Source organism: Sphaeramia orbicularis, chromosome 12 (genome assembly GCF_902148855.1).
Source record: "Sphaeramia orbicularis chromosome 12, fSphaOr1.1, whole genome shotgun sequence".
Lineage (NCBI taxonomy): Eukaryota > Metazoa > Chordata > Actinopteri > Kurtiformes > Apogonidae > Sphaeramia > Sphaeramia orbicularis.
The window spans coordinates 55110880-55130700 of record NC_043968.1 but is presented as its reverse complement, the minus strand read 5'-3'; the positions used below and the strand labels follow the sequence as shown (position 1 = coordinate 55130700).

Below are 19821 nucleotides of genomic sequence, written 5' to 3'. Positions count from 1 at the left end.
ACTATTACATCATCAAAATCTAATTAATTTTAGCAAAAAAAAAAAAAAAAATCACTGTTTCGAATGTCTGGGGTCACCAGAAATTTGTGATGTTAAAATGGGGTCACGAGCCAAAAAAGGTTGGGAACCACTGGTTTATGTAGACCACAGGGAAATGTTTTAAAATGCATAATTCCATTTTAAAACAGCAAAATATCACTCCTTTAAAGTTCTGATTCATTCATTCATCTTCAGAACTGCTTTATCCTCCAGAGGGTCACAGGGGTACTAGTGCCTATCCCAGCTACCCATGGGCGAGGGCGGGGTACACCCTGGACGTGGAGTTCATCACAGGGCTGACATACACTGAACAAAAATACCAATGCAACACTTTTGTTTTTGCTCCCATTTTTCATGAGCTGAACTCAACAATCTAAACCTTTTTTTATTTACACAAAAGGCCTATTTCTCTCAAATATTTTTCATTAATTTGTCTAAATCTGTGTTAGTGAGCACTTCTCCTTTGTCCTTTGCTGAGATAATCCATCCACCTCACAGGTGTGGCATATCAAGATGCTGATTAGACAGCAGGATTATTGCACAGGTGTGACTTAGGCTGGCCACAATAAAAGGCCACTCTAAAATGTGCAGTTTTACTGTATTGGGTGGTCCAGGGGGTCAGAAAACCAGTCAGTATTTGGTGTGACCACCATTTTCCCCATGCAGTCTTCTTCATGAATTCTCTGAAACACCTTTGGAGATGGTTTATGGTAGAGAAATGAACATTCAATTCACAGGCAAAAGCTCTGGTGGAGATTCCTGAAGTCAGCATGCCAATTGCATATTCCCTCAAAACTTGTGACATCTGTGGTATTGTGCTGTGTGACAAAACTGCACATTTTAGAGTGGCCTTTTATTGTGGCCAGCCTAAGGCACACCTGTGCAAAAATCATGCTGTCTAATCAGCATCTTGATATGCCACACCTGTGAGGTGGATGGATTATCTCAGCAAAGAAGAAGTGTTCACTAACACAAATGTAGACAGATCTGTGAACAATATTTGAGAGAAATAAACCTTGTGTGTACACAGAAAAAGTTTTAGATCTTTGAGTTCAGCTCATGAAAAATGGGAGCAAAAACAAAAGTGCTGCATTTATATTTTTGTTCAGTGTATATAGAAATGAACAACCAATCACTCTCACATTCACACCTATGAGAAATTTAAATAAACCAATTAACCTATTGGTGCATGTCTTTGGGTGGTGGGAGGAAGCCGGTGTACCCACACAGACAATGGAGAACATGTAAACTCCACACAGAAAGAGCCCCCACATTGGCTGGTGTTGGAAACATGGTGGATGTGCAGTGTTTTTCTTCTCCTGCCCTCATTAGCATCCCAACAGAGACCAGGTCTATCATAAAGCTTTGTTTTGCTCCATTTGTCTTTGAAGTGTTGCTGCAAAACTGCCAAGAAACATGACTCACCTTAAGCATGAAGTCTTAAAGTTCTCACGGAATAAGATGCACCAAATTGGAGGAAAAGCCGGTGATGCCTGTGTGGAATACCATTCAGTGGATAATCTGTGTGTAGTGAAGTGAAAGTGTCCTCTCTGCGCTGTAATGCCTCCCATGGGGGTTTGATGTACACAAGTCCAGTGGGTTTTTATTACCGTGCTCTTCGTGGAAATTAAATCCATGCCGAGCACATGACTAAACATACCAGGAGCTGAGTTTTCTGCCTCTTTATTTAATACTGTAATCTTGGGTTTTCCGCCGTTTCTCTCGATCCGCCATCATTTTGAGTTTACATGTTTGTACGACACTTAATCAGAGATCTCAGATATAGTTTTCCTCATGTGACCGGTGATATTTACATAAGTATCACAACACTGAGCCGGTTTACATGCACACTAATATTACAATCATTTTCCAATTTCTGCAGTTGTCAGATTATTCAAGTGATCATGTAAAGAGCATTTATCAGATAACAGCAGTAATCTGATTACGATAAACTGGATTATTACATCTGGATTTCTCCCCAATACTCCGATGACTTTATTTACCTGTTAGTCTAATTTATTTCGTTCTTTTACATTTGCACATGTGTTAAAAAAAAAACAAAAAACAGAAGAAATCATAGGAAACAGAAGTGATGTAGTCAAACATGAGCAGGAGACTGTAATAGGAAGTAGGGATGTCACGATTACAAAAATTCAGGAATCAATACCGATACTACTAAAAGAACATGATTCTCGATACCAAATCAATACCACAGCAAAAAAAAAAAACTGTAAAAGATTAAAATCAGAAGAACCCATAAACTTAAACAAGAAATACTTTAAGTATCTGCATATAAATGAATATTACTATTTCCTCCAACTCTCTCATCTGTGTCACTGTCAGTCACAGTTTACTGCTTTGAATGCACAGACCTGATTGGCTGAGTGGTATCATGTGGGATGGTTCTAAATACATGTAATTGGTCTGTGTGTTTCCTCATCTACTTTACTGTAAGCTGCGCTGGTTCAAATAGAAGCACTCCACTACCGGCTGTAGGTCCAGGTCTGTATGGGTCTGCTTCTGGACCATAGTCTGCCTTTTAGTGACCACTGGTATAGTTTCTTATTGCCAGCATTTCATATCGGCGGTGGTCCGAACGGTCAGGCTATAAAAACTACGTCAGACCATCGGACCAGTGCTAATGTGGAGCCCTGATGATATCACATGTCACATGTTTAATGTTGAATAACTGAACTCACCTTGAATTCTTTAACTCTTTCGGTGCCAGACAGTTAAGGGGCTAATAAGCCTTAAAAGTGCCACAGAATTTGGCCGTTCTTCAGTATTCCGTGTCGTTTTTATAATCGAAGTCTGAATCGTCATGAGAACTCATTTTCTAGCAGATGGGACTGTTTTGACAGATCGCTGTGTTTACGATATTACTACAAAATGGCCATCTAATTTGCATATGATTTCATTCATAAATTCATTCATAAAATTTCCCAAGCAGAAAACGAAACGCGAGCTCTTCCTTGGTCAAAAACCGCTCGGTAACATCCGACCGATTGCTACTTACATTCAAAACGCACCGGACGCAGCCGATGCATTATTGATCATAATTTGCAAGAAGATTTGAAAGAACGTCATCGAAATGTGAGAAAGAAATGGGGGTGGATGGTTTGTTTGTACACAAATATGGCGTGTTCTCCAAAGCCGATCTGATCGGCCTGTGGCACTTTAAAGGTTGTTTTCGTAAAGCCGATTTAATCGGCCCATGGCACTGAAAGAGTTAAACAGATCTGGATGCCTGTCTCCAAGGTGCTTTGCTAGGTTCGTGGTACCCCCCCCCCCCCCCCCCCTTTTTTTTTGAATTCCACAAATGTGACGTTTACACAGTAGCATGCATGTCCATAACCACGTTGTGGTCTTCTACCTGAAATTCTTCCACACACGACTTTTGGTCCTTTTTTGTCCATTAGAGGAGGCGGCGCTTTAGCTGCAGCTGTGTCCATTCTTTCATCAGTTCCAGTACCTGTTGCATGTGTACTGTCAGCGCGTACTGATGCCATCAATTCAGGAAGAGTTTTTTTTTTTTTTTTTCAACTTTATTAATCAAAATCTAGTTTTACATTCAGTCGAATTCCATAGAAAAAGACTTTTTTTTCAGACTGAGCAACAATATCAAACTTATCTGAACAGTATTAGTAAAGAACAACATAAAAATAAATTAAAATAAAATAAATAAAATGAAATAAATATCAAAATAAAGTCATAGGTCTAATCAGGAATCAATACATTCAAATTTTCATAAACAATCAAGGCTTGTTTGGCTTTCACATGTCTCAGTGTCTTTTTGAAGTTTGTTATTTCATTCAGTGCTGTTTATAAATTGTTTGGCCATAATAACCAAAGTGTTATACATAATTTCTCTTTTTTTGTTTTCCATTATAACTCCGAATTTAATGTCTTTATATTCCAGTTTGGAAGATTGAGTGTCCTTCTTAGATGTTCAGTCTTGAAATGCTGTCCAAAATGTCCTGGTGTATGGGCAGTCAAAAAATAAATGTTCTAAAGATTCAATTTCAAATTCACAAAAAACACAGTTCTTTTTCTCAATATTAAATCTTTGTCTCATAAAGTCATTGCAAGGAGAAGTATCATTTAGTTCAATTCAGGAAGAGTATTTGCCTATTGATGGTATCGATTCTTATGCAGGCATCGGTTTTTCCGTTTATTAAAAAAGTGAGTATTGACAATCCTTTTTTCATCATAGTATCGAATGGTATCGTGAGTATCAGTTCTGATGACATCACTAATAGGAAGTTTGATTCTACCGTCACAAATCCGAAATGGATTGAAATGTCTAAACCAGGGCTTTCCAATTATCGCGTTTCTGTAGTGCATGTAAACACATCACATCCGATTATTACAATTACACTGGTCTACAATTTTTTTAGAAATGATTTGCTTCAGAGATTAAATGTGCTAAATGTTACGTATTTTAATAAGATTAATTGGAAAATAAATGACAAAAGTGCCGGTTTGCTTATGTTTTCAGGGTATATGATTAAGTGTTATTACACGTATATATTGGTTTATGTACATTTATATAATAGTTTTATAAATCTTCCACTAAATAGAACTTGTAAAGTGAATGTATTCTAATGTGCAGACAGTGTTTTGAAGTAGATCTTGTAGCTCTGAGACAAATATTCCTTTTGAGTCAAACCCATTCTCTCATTAATTCTTGAATTTCACATTTTGACCCAAGGCTGTATCTTGGAAAGTTTAGCCAACCAGCATTTTTTACTCGATTTTTCTTTATCAGTGACTCTCATGTGGTAAAATTTCATTACTTTATTCTGGAAGCATTTTCCTTGTAGACCAGTGTTATCGGATTATTCCCAGTTTATTGAATTCATGTAAATAGGCTCGTTAACACTTCTCAATGCTGGTTAAGACTTTTGACCAGTTTGCTGAGTTAGTGGCTAAGCATCTAAGTGCTGGGATTTATTCTTAGGATATTTTAACTTTCTTGATTAAACACTCACATTCTTTACACTTCATTTATATCCGTCATCTGTTATTTTGCTCTGCTTCACTGAATGCTCCTCTAATTTACTCTTCATAAAACTTCACTGGTATTTAACATTATCTATTCAGCACAATTCTCTCCAGCAGATTGAAAAACCTGTTAAAAGATGATGAGAAGTGCTTGAGAGCCAAATACTAAGTGGATTTAGATACTAGTGTCAGTCAGGATGCTTATGGATGAATATCATTTAGATATTTAAATAGTCACTACACAGTTTCTGGCGTGGTGTAGAAGCATCAGCTGGACTTACATGTTTTGTGACAAGTATAAAGTGTGCTACTTCAGCAACCAGATTTCAATGATATTCCAGTGTTAAATCAAACTTGTCTTGCATCACTATTTGAGCAATATGATAATATGCTAAACATAATATCATCCTACATTGTAAAAGGTAAGTGGACTCTGTGTGTCTTAGGCATCACACAAAGTCCAGAAAGCGCTGACTGATGGGGTTTAGCATACTTATGTATTTTTGGTCAAGGAACAGACCACCGAAAACGGCAAGCTGATAGGACCAATATTTTGGGAGATATTAGTAATTTTGGAAAACAATAGCCTTAAAACAGCCTTGCCCAGAATCACTGAATCATAGAATTGAAAAGGGCTACCTAGCAATAGATAAATAATAGAACCACGTTGCCATGGCGTCAAAGTTCATGTGCAGAAACAGACATGCCAGCTGAGAGGTTATTCAACTGAAAATGCCAGGGGAAATTACCAAGAACGTAAAGGAATGAGCTGTATCAGAGATAAGGCTGCGCGATTAATTGATTTTAAAGCGAAATCAGATTTTTTAAATTAGGACAATTTTTTTAAAAAGGGAAATCATCAAATCGATTTCATCTCTCTCATGTCTCCGGGCTGCATGCCTCTGGGCTACCGTAGGCTCCTCCTCCTAACTGTGAGAGCGGTCTTTCACAAAAGTCTGTGTAATGACCACTGACCTTAACCCTTTCATGCATGAATTATGAGAACCTTAATCATGATTTTTCCCTGTTTTTTTTTTTTTTTTTTTTTTTTTTTTTAACCTGCCCCCCCCCCCTTTGGGGGACAACTTCATTTTTAACTATACAGGGGTTATTTTCTTTTGTTCAGAACAAAAGAAAATAACCCCTGTATCATTAAGATAAGAAGACAAAATGAAAAATCTTGAACTATTTATTTTTAATTACAGCTTGTGTTTGAGTAACAATCTCAAACTTCATATTTGCATGTTCATCCATTCCTTGCTCGTATACATATACATAGAGGGAGGGCTCATATAGATGAAAGTATACAGGGACAAGATCAGACAAGACCATGGTTCCTCTTTAGGCATGAAAAAAACAATGCAACTGACATTTTTTTTTTTTTTTATGAACTCATTTTTCATGGAGTTGCAAAAATGCCCACTCAGATGGATACCATGTATTTAATATTTGAAGCCAAGAAACGTGTATTTACTAATATAGTGTGTAAAAACTACAGGGTGGGGAAGCAAAATTTACAATATTTTGAGGCAGGGATTGAAAGACAGTGTATGGCCAATTAGTTTATTGAAAGTCATGAGAATTTATTTGCCACAAGAAAATTGACATAATAGAAAATGTTTTTATTCTATGTGTCCTCCTTCTTTCTCAATAACTGCCTTCACACGCTTCCTGAAACTTGCGCAAGTGTTCCGCAAATATCCGGGTGACAACTTCTCCCATTCTTCTTTAATAGTATCTTCCAGACTTTCTCGTAATAGTTTTGCTCATAGTCATTCTCTTCTTTCCATTATAAACAGTCTTTATGGACACTCCAACTATTTTTGAAATCTCCTTTGGTGTGACGAGTGCATTCAGCAAATCACACACTCTTTGACGTTTGGTTTCCTGATTACTCATATGGGCAGAAGTTTCTGAAAAGGTATGGATAATAGTGTTAGGTATGATTATGACATCAGTATATGTTTGGTTTCAAAACAACTGACGTAGTGCCTGCTGAGAAAAAACAACTAAATGTTCATTGTAAATTTTGCTTCCCCACCCTGTATGCAATAAAAATGTTTTTTAATGCTGCTAATCTGATGTTTTCTCATATTTAAACATACTCTAATATTAGTTTTTATTCACTTCATGTAGATAATATAAAAAAAAAACAAAACATGTTGTTAAGAAAAATGATAATTACAAATCTAATAACAATCAACAATTGGTTTACACTCAAATATGTTACTGCAGATCAGGTTTATCAAAAACAGCAAAGTTACAGTAATGATATAAATGTCAGTGTATGGGATGATGCATAAGTGTCCACTGTGTTGACTGATATGGAACTAAAACAACAAAATCCATGAATATACAAGAGAACAGCTGTAGAATAACTGTCCACTGTAGTGACCACTATGCATGAAAGGGTTAAATCTGTGCTGGGTCCGCAGTAGTGATACCAGTGTAAACCATGGTCCACACACAGATCCCCCAGTTCAAATAGAACTGCATAGAGATCACTCATCTTATGTTGTCCGTGCACAGATCTGTGCCGTACTGTCGTCTTCTGATCCGGGTCGCGGTCGTGAGGGCAGCAGCCTCAGCAGAGGAGCCCAGACAGCCCTCTGCCCAGACACATCCACCAGCTCCGGGGGACTCCCGAGGCGTTCCCAGGCCAACCCACAGATATAATCCCTCCAGTGTGTCTTGGGTCAGTCTCCTCCACACATGGATCACTCATCTGTGTGGTCCACGCACATACGACTGATGCCTGTCACTGACTTATATTGGTATAACTTCTGTGGGCCCATCATGGAATTTTTGGGGATTCTGTGATACCGTCACAGATTTGAAGTAGGGAGCAGTGCCTTGCATTGTGGGCTACACAAGAGAACAACATGTCGACTTCTGTTGTCTTTTTTAGTTTTACCCAAAAATTGAATTTTTAGAGGAAAAAAACAGGATTTTATTTTTGGACAAAATCATGCAGCCCTAATCAGAGGTAAGTTATGTACCACATCTAGAAGACTTCAGACTTCAGACTTACTTTATTGTCATTCAATAATCCACCATCAGTACTTTATTAAACAAAATTTCAGTGCTTAGCTCACCACAGTGTCAGTTTATATAAAAAATAAATAAAAACACACCTCGCGAAATATAAAATTAGCCTAAAATACTGTAAACACTTTGAATATATATGTAAAAAAAAAACTAAAAAAAAATTTAAAAGACTAAAACTAAAGTGCATAGTGCAATAAAGTGCTTCAAATTATTGCTGTAACGGGGCAGCAGCAGGTTTGGAGCAGATCCTATTTTCTTTGGCTGTTCACCAGTCTTATGGCCAGGGGGAAGAAACTGTCTCGAGGTCAGCAGCGTGAACAGTCTATTGTATGGGTGTGAGGGGTTGGAGGAGGTGCGCTGGGCTCTGGACAGGACAACACACTAGTATTGCTATAAACAAACTAATGAGCCACTCAATGATTTACTATCAAGCTGAAGCCAATAGTTATTTATGTGCCTTGTAGAGCAACATGAGAATGGACAATACAGACTAAAACTGCCCCAGTATGGCAACATGCTCAATATGAAGCTACTGAAAGAAATCAGCTGAAAAACACTGGAAACAGAACATGAAAAAAGTCATGATGGATCTGATTATGGTGCAGCTATAGTCGAGCTCTATACATCTTGAGCGTAGTGAAGACAGTGCTGTATTTCTCTTGCTTCTTCCTCTTATTATTTAGTGTTTAATAGTAGTTTCCAAACCAGCTCAGTGGTTTATTACAGCCATAAAGTTGACTGGAGTCACTACACCAGTAATGTGCTTTGGTAGTCTCATTTCTTTTCTTTTGCTGAGTGGAAGTGTGATGCTAACTACAAAACCAGTATACCAGTTCAGTCCAGTGTTATAACATCAGTTTGCAAAATTTCACAACAAGCCATTTACACATCGATACAACTATATTATGTTTTATAAAAAGAAAATTCTCTTTTGTTAACCTCCTCAAGGCCAAAAGAAATATAAAGAGAGATACAACACCAACATTCTCATAAGCTTCAGTTCAAAGATCTGCTCAGATTCTTGTTCTTTATAAAGCAGAGCTGCCAACTCTCAGCCCAAAAGTCCAATTTCTCACAGTAAAAAATAACTTCATAACAGATGCCTTTGCAGGAAGACACCACTGACAAGGCATACTGAGGTGAGGAGGAAGTGAAAGTTAATTACTATGGTAACAGGGTTGCTCTGTGTATTTACTGTACAAAATCACAAATCAGTGTAGTGTCTCAGGATAATATCATACAGCATTAAAAACATGCTCTGATCTGAAATCTAATATTTTCTTTTCAGGTTAATTTAATAAATCACTCAGCTATTAATCACATTAGGATAATTGAAGACTTATATTGCCAGAATCAGAATGTTGTATGTCCAAATGTGAACACTACATGTTTTTTTTTTTTTTTTCAGCTGAAAGGATTAACAAGTGTCCACCTTTATGAAAAAAAAAGTGCCACCTCCAGTTTTGATTGGACTTCATGGACAAACATTGATTCTACTTGTTCTACACCTGCAGTATGTGCACTGATGTAGTGTTACTGTAATTTTCTACCAAATAGAGTTACTGAATTAACAAGTGTTAAAGGGGGCTTTCAACTGTGTAGGGAGATGATAAGGATTTACAGTGTTATCAATCGTCTAACTTTTATTTTTCTTCAAGACTGTGAACAAATGTTATCATCTAGGTATTTTGTTTAGTCAAAGTTTGATAAAATACAAGCAGTCGCTGTATTATTTCAATTGTCATGTTGTCATTAAATACTAGAAGTGCTTGTTTAGAAGAAAGAAAGAAAAAAAAATCTGTAGTGCTCCACCACTTAAAGGCTATTGTCTTAATATTTCTCACCTCTTCAACTCTTCGATCTTGATTGTGACCATGAAATAGATCTAGGGTGTTTTAATGCATGTGGACGACTGAGGGTAAAGGACCAAGGAGGGTCATTCTATGGCAATTCAACCAGTGGTACTCACATGACCCCCTCAGAAAATTCTGAAAAAAATCACACTTGTTCACCTACCAGATAAACGAACACATGTCATATCTGTAATAGTTTGGAGATACAGCCCTTTGAAAATTAATGTTTGTTTGTTTGTTTTTTTTAATTTTGCAAATTTGCTTTTGATCCAACTTTGAGGAGCTATTTCTCCTTAGGTATTCAAGCCACACTGCTGAAACTTACAGTCTGGGGTGAAATCCCCCTGAAAAGACTATATTTTGCATCAAAATAATTGTAGGTGCCTTCATGTTCGGTTCATGAGGCCTTGAAATCAGGCGAAAAGGCTAATTCTTCAAAATGTCCTCTCTCTTCAGGCTTGCACTGTGCCAAAATGGATGAATGCAGAGACCTCATTTTTTTGCATGGATTCTTATGGTCAAGATGCAACAATATACTGCAAAAACACTACATTTCAATAGAAAGTGTTGCTGTGAGGCGACGAATAAAATGGGTCAATTTCAGTTTTTCACAAAAATACTCTTTCTTTGACCACCCAAATTACCATGTGGCCAGTTAATGAAAATTTAGAAATTTTTACCATGTCCTCATGTATGTTTCAAGATGTTGTGCACAAAATTTTAGCTTTGGGATAGAACTGGTTCTATTTTTATTTATTTATTTATTTTTTAACTGCATGACTATATTGTCTTCAAATTGTATACAAACATAGGTGTAAAGGACATTTTTAACAGTATGATGGCAGAAAAGAATTTTCTGAGGGGGTCATGTGGGGCACTTTTTGAAATCTGGTTGATTTGGGATGGAATGACCCAGGATGCATAGCTGTGTCCTTGGCAAAACTCTCTGATGATCCAGCCAGTGACACTTCAAAGATTCACAATGAACATCAAAGTTTTCCTCAACATGGGTTGTATTAATATTAAATGATCAAATGTATGATCACACTTGTATGTGGTAATTAAACTTAAAAATACATGACATCCCTACATTGCCTACTGATACATTATACCCTGTTGTGAACTGGATTAAAAATTAATCATAAGCAGAGGTGGCAAAAGTACTTACATTCTGTACTTAAGCAGAAGTACAGCTACTTGTGTGAAAATGTCCTCTGATAAAAGTTGAAGTACTGATTCAACTCCTTTACTTAAGCAAAAGTAAAAAAGTACAACTTCTCAATTGTAATAAAGTACAAAAGTAAAAAGTAAAACAGCATTTTTTGCCCAATTTCTGCAAAACTCCAAATAAGCAAAGGTTGGGGAAAAAAAACAAAAAAAACAACAACACAGTAGTAGATTGTTACTAGATAAAGGTGAGGCGTTTTAACTCCTCTCTCCTCGACTCACCACTTGTATCTCAGTGGTTGAAGGGTGAGGAGTCGAGGATGTATATGTCACTGCAGCAAGAAACCCGACTTTTTAGATCATATTGGCAGGAACTCTGAAACTGAAATTACAGGGTACTGCAAACATAAGTCAAACTTTACTTTCTGTAGGTGAAAAGTGTCATTCCTTCTGTGTAATTCCATGCCTTCACACAAACCTTCCTGCAGTGAGGTATAGCATAGTGGAGTGGTCGCTGATTATGTAGATCATGCTTCCCAGTTTAGCATGAAATTGTACACCGCGCTGTGTGACACCCTCAAGTTTTGGTAATGATGCATAATAATGTGATTTGCATAATGTTTATTGTAGACCAGGGAACGGTCTACGTCTTTTAACAGCAGGTTAGCTTTCACAAGTCCTGTCCTGGTGCTTTGCCACACAATAAAGTCATTCATTAAAGCTGAATATGTGCATTATGAAACATGTTAGGGCTGTCTCGAACTGAAATTCGCAGTGTGAACATTTCAGATCATCACTTTTTGCACAGGCCATCATTATTCCTCATTACTCTGTACACTGTCATTCTGTCCATATCATACCTCTCACAGAATTCTACTAGTGATCTTTTTGTATTCACATCATTCACTTGCAGTTGTTTCATTTAAAAACCCCTAAAATAGAGACTTTTATCTCTAAGTGTTGTGAATGAGTAGCGCCGAAAAGGTAATAATATAACCCAATCAGAATACTTGAAAGACTGTCAGAGAGGGCAACAATGATATAAAAGTACAGGAACGTAGAAGGGATTATATTTCATCCTGTTTTATGTTGTAATTACCTTTCTGCTGTATCTGTGCCGTAATTAATACGACTGTAAGATTCACAGACACCACATCGTAGATATAATGAGCTGGAGGAGGTGTCAAAACTACTGCAGTACACGAAGAGTGAGCAGCAACTCAAACTGAGATACTATCTTATAATAAATGCATTTCTGTGCTTTTTTTTTTTTTTTTTTTTTTTTTTAGCTCAGGTCAATCTTCTGGGCTACACTGAGATTTTTGATTCCAAGCAGACAGTGAGAGTGTTATTGAAACGTTTCAGATTCCGCCTCATTTGGCTCAATCTGGTTCTTCGTTCTATTTTAAGCCTCCTAACAGCCCATCTTTGGGAGAAACCTATTTTCTTCTTTCACCGTACGTGCAATTACAACAAAACCTCAGCGGTTCAACAAATGATAGCCCTCCTGTCACTCAAAGCGTGAACTCCGTACTTGTGGCAGCATGGATTATTAAAAATCACAGGACCTTGTGTAACATTAATAAAAAAAACTAATTAGATCCTTGTTGTATTGTACGCTTTGGGATTTTTTTTTCTACAACACTCAACCTGTCAAAACACAATTAAACTCGCCTCATTTCTAAATTCCTGCCGACTACTTAGTTTCTTGTCATTTGTCAAACCTGAAACACCAAAGCAGCTGCCTCAAAACTGAACATGAGAGAGGATGGGTGCCCAAGGAGAGATAAAAGTACATCTGAGAGCAGCACTGCCATGATTTATGAATATCCTTAGAACGAGCATTAGTCAGAAGGAAACCAGAAGAAAGCCCTGGGTCAAGGATGCGTCCCCTGACATATAGCGCTGTCACAATGTGTAAGAACTGTGCCACATCGTTTTCATATGCCACCTCTGTTGTGTCTTACAGTTTATTTCAAATTAAATGAAATATTATGAAGGTTAAAATGCTGAATTTCAACCTTGATGTAAGGGCTTTCACATTTGGACCAAGTGGTGAATTATTAACCCATAAAGACCCAGTACTACTTTTGAGGCAGTTCCCAAATGAATTTTTCTCTATTTAACTTTTGTTGCACAATTTATCACAATTTATTATAATATTATCTTGTGTATTTTGTGTTTTTTTTTAGTGAAAGTCATGTTTTTTCTGATATTTTATTCACTGGTCATGCAGATGTTCATTAACCCTTTCATGCATGAATTATGAGAACCTTAGTCAAAACATTTTTGAGTTATTTTATTCCTCTTTAGGCATGAAAAAAAAATTAATTGAATTTTTTTGTAACTTTTTTAAATGGAGTTACAAAAATGTCCACTCAGCTGGACACCATGTGTTTAATTTTGAAGTAAAGAAACATGTATTTAAAACTCATCATCAGAAAGTGATACACTGTGTGAAAACTGAGAAATAAAAACATTTTTAATGCCGCTAATTGCTAAATTGCTACTGTTTTCTCACATTTTATCATATTCTAATATTAGTTATTACTCATTTCATGAAGATAAAATCCTCTGAGACCCAGGAAATTGACAGTTTTAGCTTTTCACATTAAAAAATTGTCTTGATTGGAAACTGCATAATGCAACAGTTTTTTCAGATACATTTTTACAACACGAAAAGCACTCAGAGAGCACTGACTTCCGCCAAGACAGGTCTGCCCCCCCTCCGATCACCACCAAAATTTAATCATTTCTTCCTTGTGCCAGTATCAACATTTCCTGAAAATTTCATGAAAATCCGTCCATAACTTTTTGAGTTATCTTGCTAACAAACAAACATGCACGCACACAAAGCAAAGCGATCACAATACCTCCTGGCGGAGGTAAAAAAACCTTTTTTTTCCAGAAAACTGTTAATTACAGTCTAATAACAATTAGGAATGGATTTCCACTCAACATGTTAGTGCAGATCAGGTTTATTTAGAACAGCAAAGTGACAGTAATGGTCTGAATGTCAGTGTATTATTATGGGATGGTGCGTAAGTGTCCACTGTGTTGGTCGATATAGAACTAAAACAACAAAACCCATGAATATACAAGAGAACAGCTGTGGAAGAACTGTCCACTGTAGTGACCACTGTGCATGAAAGGGTTAAAGCACAGATTAAAGTTGAGGGTTATTATGTCAAAAACAGAGGAAACTGAAGGAAAAGTAACTTTTTCAGCAAAATAGATTAATAACTGAAAGTAAAATCAAGTGTTTCCATCCACTGTCACTGATTCAACTCTTAACACTTTGGGGTCCACGGTCACAGCTCTGTGACTGAATCACATGACATTTTCAACACGTCATAGCGTCGGAAGTTGGTCACATAGACCACTGGAGATAATAGCATTCTAAAGTGCAGACTTCAAACACTCCCCACTTTTTATTTGATGTTGATAGAACAAATACAATCAGAGATATGACATTTTGAACCCAAAACAAACAAGCGATAGCATTATTATAGTGATATAAAGCAAGTGTTATATTCCTGACCATAGCTTTGTCATTTTTTTGTACTTTTTCGAAATGTAAAAAACTGGCCGAATCTGTGGATTCTAATCCACAGACTACATTAGCATTACAGGTAAGGGTGAAGATGACCCCCATCTGAACTGGATGCGGAAACAGGGAGGACCAGGGGTGGTGAGGTGGGGGGTGGGGGGTAGAAAACCGGAGAAAACTCCTATGCAAAGATATGCTTTTATCTCAAATATTTGAGTATCATTTTAATGTATTACAATTTTGAATTTACATACCTCATATTTGGAACCAATATTCACTTTTAAAGTCTTTGAAAAGGTTCGGTAAGCATCTTTGTGTTATTTATGCAATAGATTATATAAATTTTTCAAATTGGATTTTATATTTTTTGTGGGCTTTTTGTGCAGTGAAAGCAACACTGTAGGAAAGGAAGGTGAAGTGTCTTGCCCAAGGACACAACAGCACATGACTAGGACAGAGCTGGATTCAAACCACCAACCCTTTGGTTATTGGTCGACCCGCTCTACCTCCTGAGTTGTTGTCAGTGTTGTAGAAGATGACGGTGTTTCCGCGTTCACTACAGAGCCTCTGAACATCCAAATGGGTCATATCTGATGACCATGAAAAGATGATAAACTACGTTTTACACCAATTATTGACATGTATTGATAGGATTAGTGGATGAACAGGTATTAAACAGTTTGGATGAGTAGATGATTTTGGTCAACAGTGACTGTTTGGGTCTTTATGGGTTAAGGTGTTTGTTTTTTTTTACAGTCTGGCCCTCAAGTCTAAGGTGACAGAAATTAATTTGGCTGGTAAACATAAGACTCTCTGAAATCTGACCTACCGGCATATCCAGACAGTCAGTTTCCTCCCCTGGGATGTTCCCTAGGCCTGAGCTGCAGTCATCTTTACTCAGGGAGGCTGTTTGCCTTCAGTCTGGTCCTCAGCTCCTAAAACACACAACCAGTTGGACTGAGGTGAGGAGATGGACTTGACACTGTACCCTTTGGGCCTAAAAAATGACTGATGTGGATGGTCATTATCCTGAAAAAACATCAGTTATTCTAAGGGCAAAAGAGGTAAAAGATTCTTAACAAAGTATAAATGGCCCGGTCAAAAAAGAAGTTCCCAAAGTCCCCACCTGAATTTAACTAAAAGCCATTCATTGGATCATTACTATAGTGATTAATATAATGCATGAAATTCTAAGTGATCCAGTGAAGAACTCATTTCTTAAACAACCATCAATTTACTATACAGGGTGTATTAAAAAAAAAAATATATATATATATATATGTATATAAATGAAAATGAAGTAATATCTGAAAAATTACTCCCACTTCTGCATTTGATAATTTTTGGAATTTTCTTTTATGGATGTTGGTAGGTAGGGGATTGGTGGATATTTGTCCAAATTTACAGACCCAGGTTTTCATGGATGAGTGAGCAGGGGCAAATTGCGCAATCCAAGTTAAAACTGGTTTGCACGAAGTAGTGGTGGGATTTAAATCCAATCAAAGGTCATGGGAGGGGACAATGGGCATCCATCTTGTTTTCCACAAACTTGCCAGGTTACAGCATTAACACTTTGGCCACCATGTCAATTTCATTTCTTTACCCATGGCAGCTGTTCCTGCCTTTCAATGTTAATTCAACTTGTTTAGGCCTGAAAATGTCACTGAAGACAGGCCAAGTTAGGGTTAGGGTTAGAACCTAACCTTAAACCCTAACCAAGTATCTTCTTGTACTGTTGAATAAATAGTTCCCACAGACTGACAGACTTAAAATATCATTTATACAAGCAAGAACAAATATTATTATTCAAGTTAATGGTGTATTTACATATTTTAGTCTGTTTGAGGTTTCATTTTATTTTGATTATATCTTTATATCTTTTTTTCTACAAGTGATACTGACATTTTGTAAACAGTTCCATAAAATAGAGTTCTTAAGTCAGTGGTTCCCAACCTTTTTTGGCTCCAGACCCAATTTTAACATCACAAATTTCTGGCGACCCCAGATATTCAAAATGGAGATTTTTTTTTTTTTTTCAAAAATGTATTTGTTTTTGATCATGTAATAGTTGCTATACTATGTTGCAAATAAATGTTAATTTTAGATGACATTTAGTCTATATAATGTATATTATTATGGACGGAGGCAGAAAAGCCAGGTGTAGATTACTGCACAAAGTGAGAATTTTATTTTCCTTGGTCAGGATATGTACAGTCAGTCCAGCTTGGATTTACAAGGTTGACAATTAATACTGAACAAACAAGAACTCAAACTATGAATTATGAAAGAGCTGCAGCATCTGAAACTGACCACAATGAACATTTGACAGATAAACAGTACCATAGTGCTTCAGTTTCAGACTCACAGTTTGTCATGTCTGTTATGGAGTGGGATTGTCTCTCTCAGCTCACCAGATATTTTTTATTGGTATTATTATTTTTTTAAAATTTTCAATCAATTCCTAGAAATTTCAGGTGACCCCATTTGAATTCCAGGCGACCCCGCGTGGGGTAGCGACCCCAAGGTTGAAAAACACTGATTTACATAGTGATGACAAAACAACTCCAGTTCATTGGCAAGATAAGTATGATATACTGGTATAAGACAGTGTCATCAGAAGCATATATACACTTTAAGTGAGACATCATCATCAATAGTTTCATGAGCTCCTCTAAAACTTGCCAACTCGCTGCCATGCTGCATTACATGTATATTTAAGCTGGGAGTGAACAAATGTCTTGACCCAGAGCAAATGTGCAGAATCCTAATCCAGACGTGCATGTTCCTTGAAATAGTCATGTGTAGAATATTAATATGGTTTATTCTGAGGTGCAACATCTTGGGAAGCAAGAACCAGTGAAGTACTCTACTAACAAAAAAAAGGCTGTATTTGAAAGCTGCGTTGGCTGCTCACTGATTGTACATGGGCTTTTGTCATTATTATTATTAGTACTAGTAGTAGTAGTAGTAGTAGTTGTAATTGCAGGAGTATTTACCTTAGTTTACAACTTTTTAGAAGCTGATACATAAGTGAAAACATAACTTGGATATTTCAGTAAGTGCTGTCTCTGTCCTAGATGTGATTAAAATGCTTTAATCTACTGCAGTCCTCTATAAAACATATAATATAATATCTTTTATGTTGCTTTAGTGTGCTCCTTACACTTATGAGGACCCATCTTTTATTAAAGCTCAAGTACAAAATCTCCAATCACCACTTTTAGGGTCGTTGATTTCTTTTTAAATTATGTCTGTGTTGAGATGTATGTAAAGTTTCATGTCTTAAAAAGTACAGAGGATTTTCAGTGAATGCATTTTAAGTAATAAAAAGGGTAACTGTCAGTGGTTTAATTATTGCTCTCTTTCCTTTTCTGTCTCTTTTTTCTGCTACAGGTCCATTAATGAGTGATGGACGACTGGCCCACCTCCTCTTCCCTCTCCTCCTTCTCTTGCGAGCCCCCCTGTTGTACAGTTTTGGCGAACGTACCTGTCCCAATAACTGCCGATGTGAAGGAAAAACAGTCCATTGTGATTCATCCGGGTTGTTGGATGTTCCTGAGAACATCTCAGTGGGCTGCCAGGGCCTGTCACTGCGCTACAATGATCTCCACACTTTGCTCCCATATCAGTTTGCTCATCTTAGCCAACTTCTCTGGATATACCTAGACCACAACCAGATTTCTGCAGTGGACAGCAGAGCATTTCAAGGGGTTCGAAGGCTTAAAGAGCTCATACTCAGCTCCAACAGGATCACATCTCTGCACAATTCAACATTCCATGGAATTCCTAATCTTCGCAGTCTGGACTTGTCATATAACAAATTAGAAATCCTGCAGCCAGGTCAATTCCACGGCCTAAGAAAGCTGCAAAACCTTCACCTTCGCTCCAACGGTCTCTCTAACATCCCCATTCGTGCTTTTCTGGAGTGCAGAAGTTTGGAGTTTCTGGATTTGGGCTACAATCGAATTAAGGCTCTGACCCGAACAACCTTTTTAGGGCTCCAGAAGCTCATGGAGTTGCATCTGGAGCACAACCAGTTCTCTCGGATCAACTTTTTTCTGTTTCCACGCTTAGCCAACCTGAGATCACTCTATCTGCAATGGAACCGGATAAGGGTGGTCAACCAAGGCCTTCCGTGGACTTGGTACACACTGCAGAAATTGGATCTGTCTGGGAATGAAATCCAGATCCTGGACCCGGCTGTGTTTCACTGCTTGCCCAACCTTCAAGTCCTCAACCTGGAATCCAACAAACTCTCTAACGTGTCTCAGGAGGCGGTTTCTGCTTGGATCTCCCTGACCTCCATCAGCCTTGCTGGTAACATGTGGGACTGTGGACCTGGCATATGCCCCCTTGTGGCTTGGCTGAGGAATTTCCGGGGTAGTAAGGACACCACTATGATATGCAGCAGCCCAAAGTATCTCCAGGGAGAGAAAATAATGGAAGTCACTCGGAACCATGGTATTTGTGAGGAAACTGATTATGTTCTGACAGAAACACCATCACCGATGTCAGAGCTTATTTCTGAGGCAACTGCTGAACCAACCTTTGGCCCTACTAGTGGTTCTCCACCTGTTCCGTCAACCAACACTCTTGGTCCTCTACCCCCTTTCAGACCACGACCTATTCCTCACCCTACCTTCCCGGGACACATGAGCAAAGACCCGAGAGACTCCGTTTCTCGCGCAAGACCAACTCATCCGCCACCACCAGAGATTGAGCACATGACTCTGCACAAGGTGGTGGTTGGCAGCGTGGCACTCTTCTTCACCATGTCTCTGATCTTGACAATTATCTATGTGTTGTGGCGTCGCTACCCAAGTGCAACCAGGTTGCTGCAGCAGCGATCTATGGTGGGACGGAAGCGCCGCAAAAAGAGCCCAGAGCCCGAGCAGGACCTGAGCTCCCAGCTGCAAGAGTATTATATGAGCTACAACCCTGCTGCCACACCAGAGGCATTGGAGGTGCTGGGAAATGGCACCGGTTCCTGCACTTGCACAATTTCTGGCTCCAGGGAGTGTGAGGTATGACCCATCGCATCAGCCTAAAAATAAAAACTCAAAATCAAAACACAAAGGCTCAACAGAGAGGTAAATCCTTTATCAAATACGCCCTGTAAAAACCCAATGTTGAATCACAACTAAGCACCTCTGTCTCTTG

At 37.9% G+C, this 19821-nt stretch overlaps 1 protein-coding gene across 2 annotated transcripts in view; it reads left to right on the top strand.

The window, feature by feature from the left end:
• The window catches only part of lrrtm4l1 (leucine rich repeat transmembrane neuronal 4 like 1), a 179817-nt gene that overhangs the window by 54950 nt on the left and 105046 nt on the right, over positions 1 to 19821 (top strand). Inside the window, exon 2 of one of the 2 annotated variants that reach the window (XR_003936887.1) lies at positions 18055 to 19751. Coding sequence is in view for 1 of the 2 variants with exons in the window: in XM_030150053.1 (XP_030005913.1) it covers positions 18055 to 19685 (1631 nt within the window). In the remaining variant the exon portion in view is untranslated. The remainder of the gene's footprint in view (positions 1 to 18054; positions 19752 to 19821) is intronic. The other variant, XM_030150053.1, reaches the window with a different exon arrangement.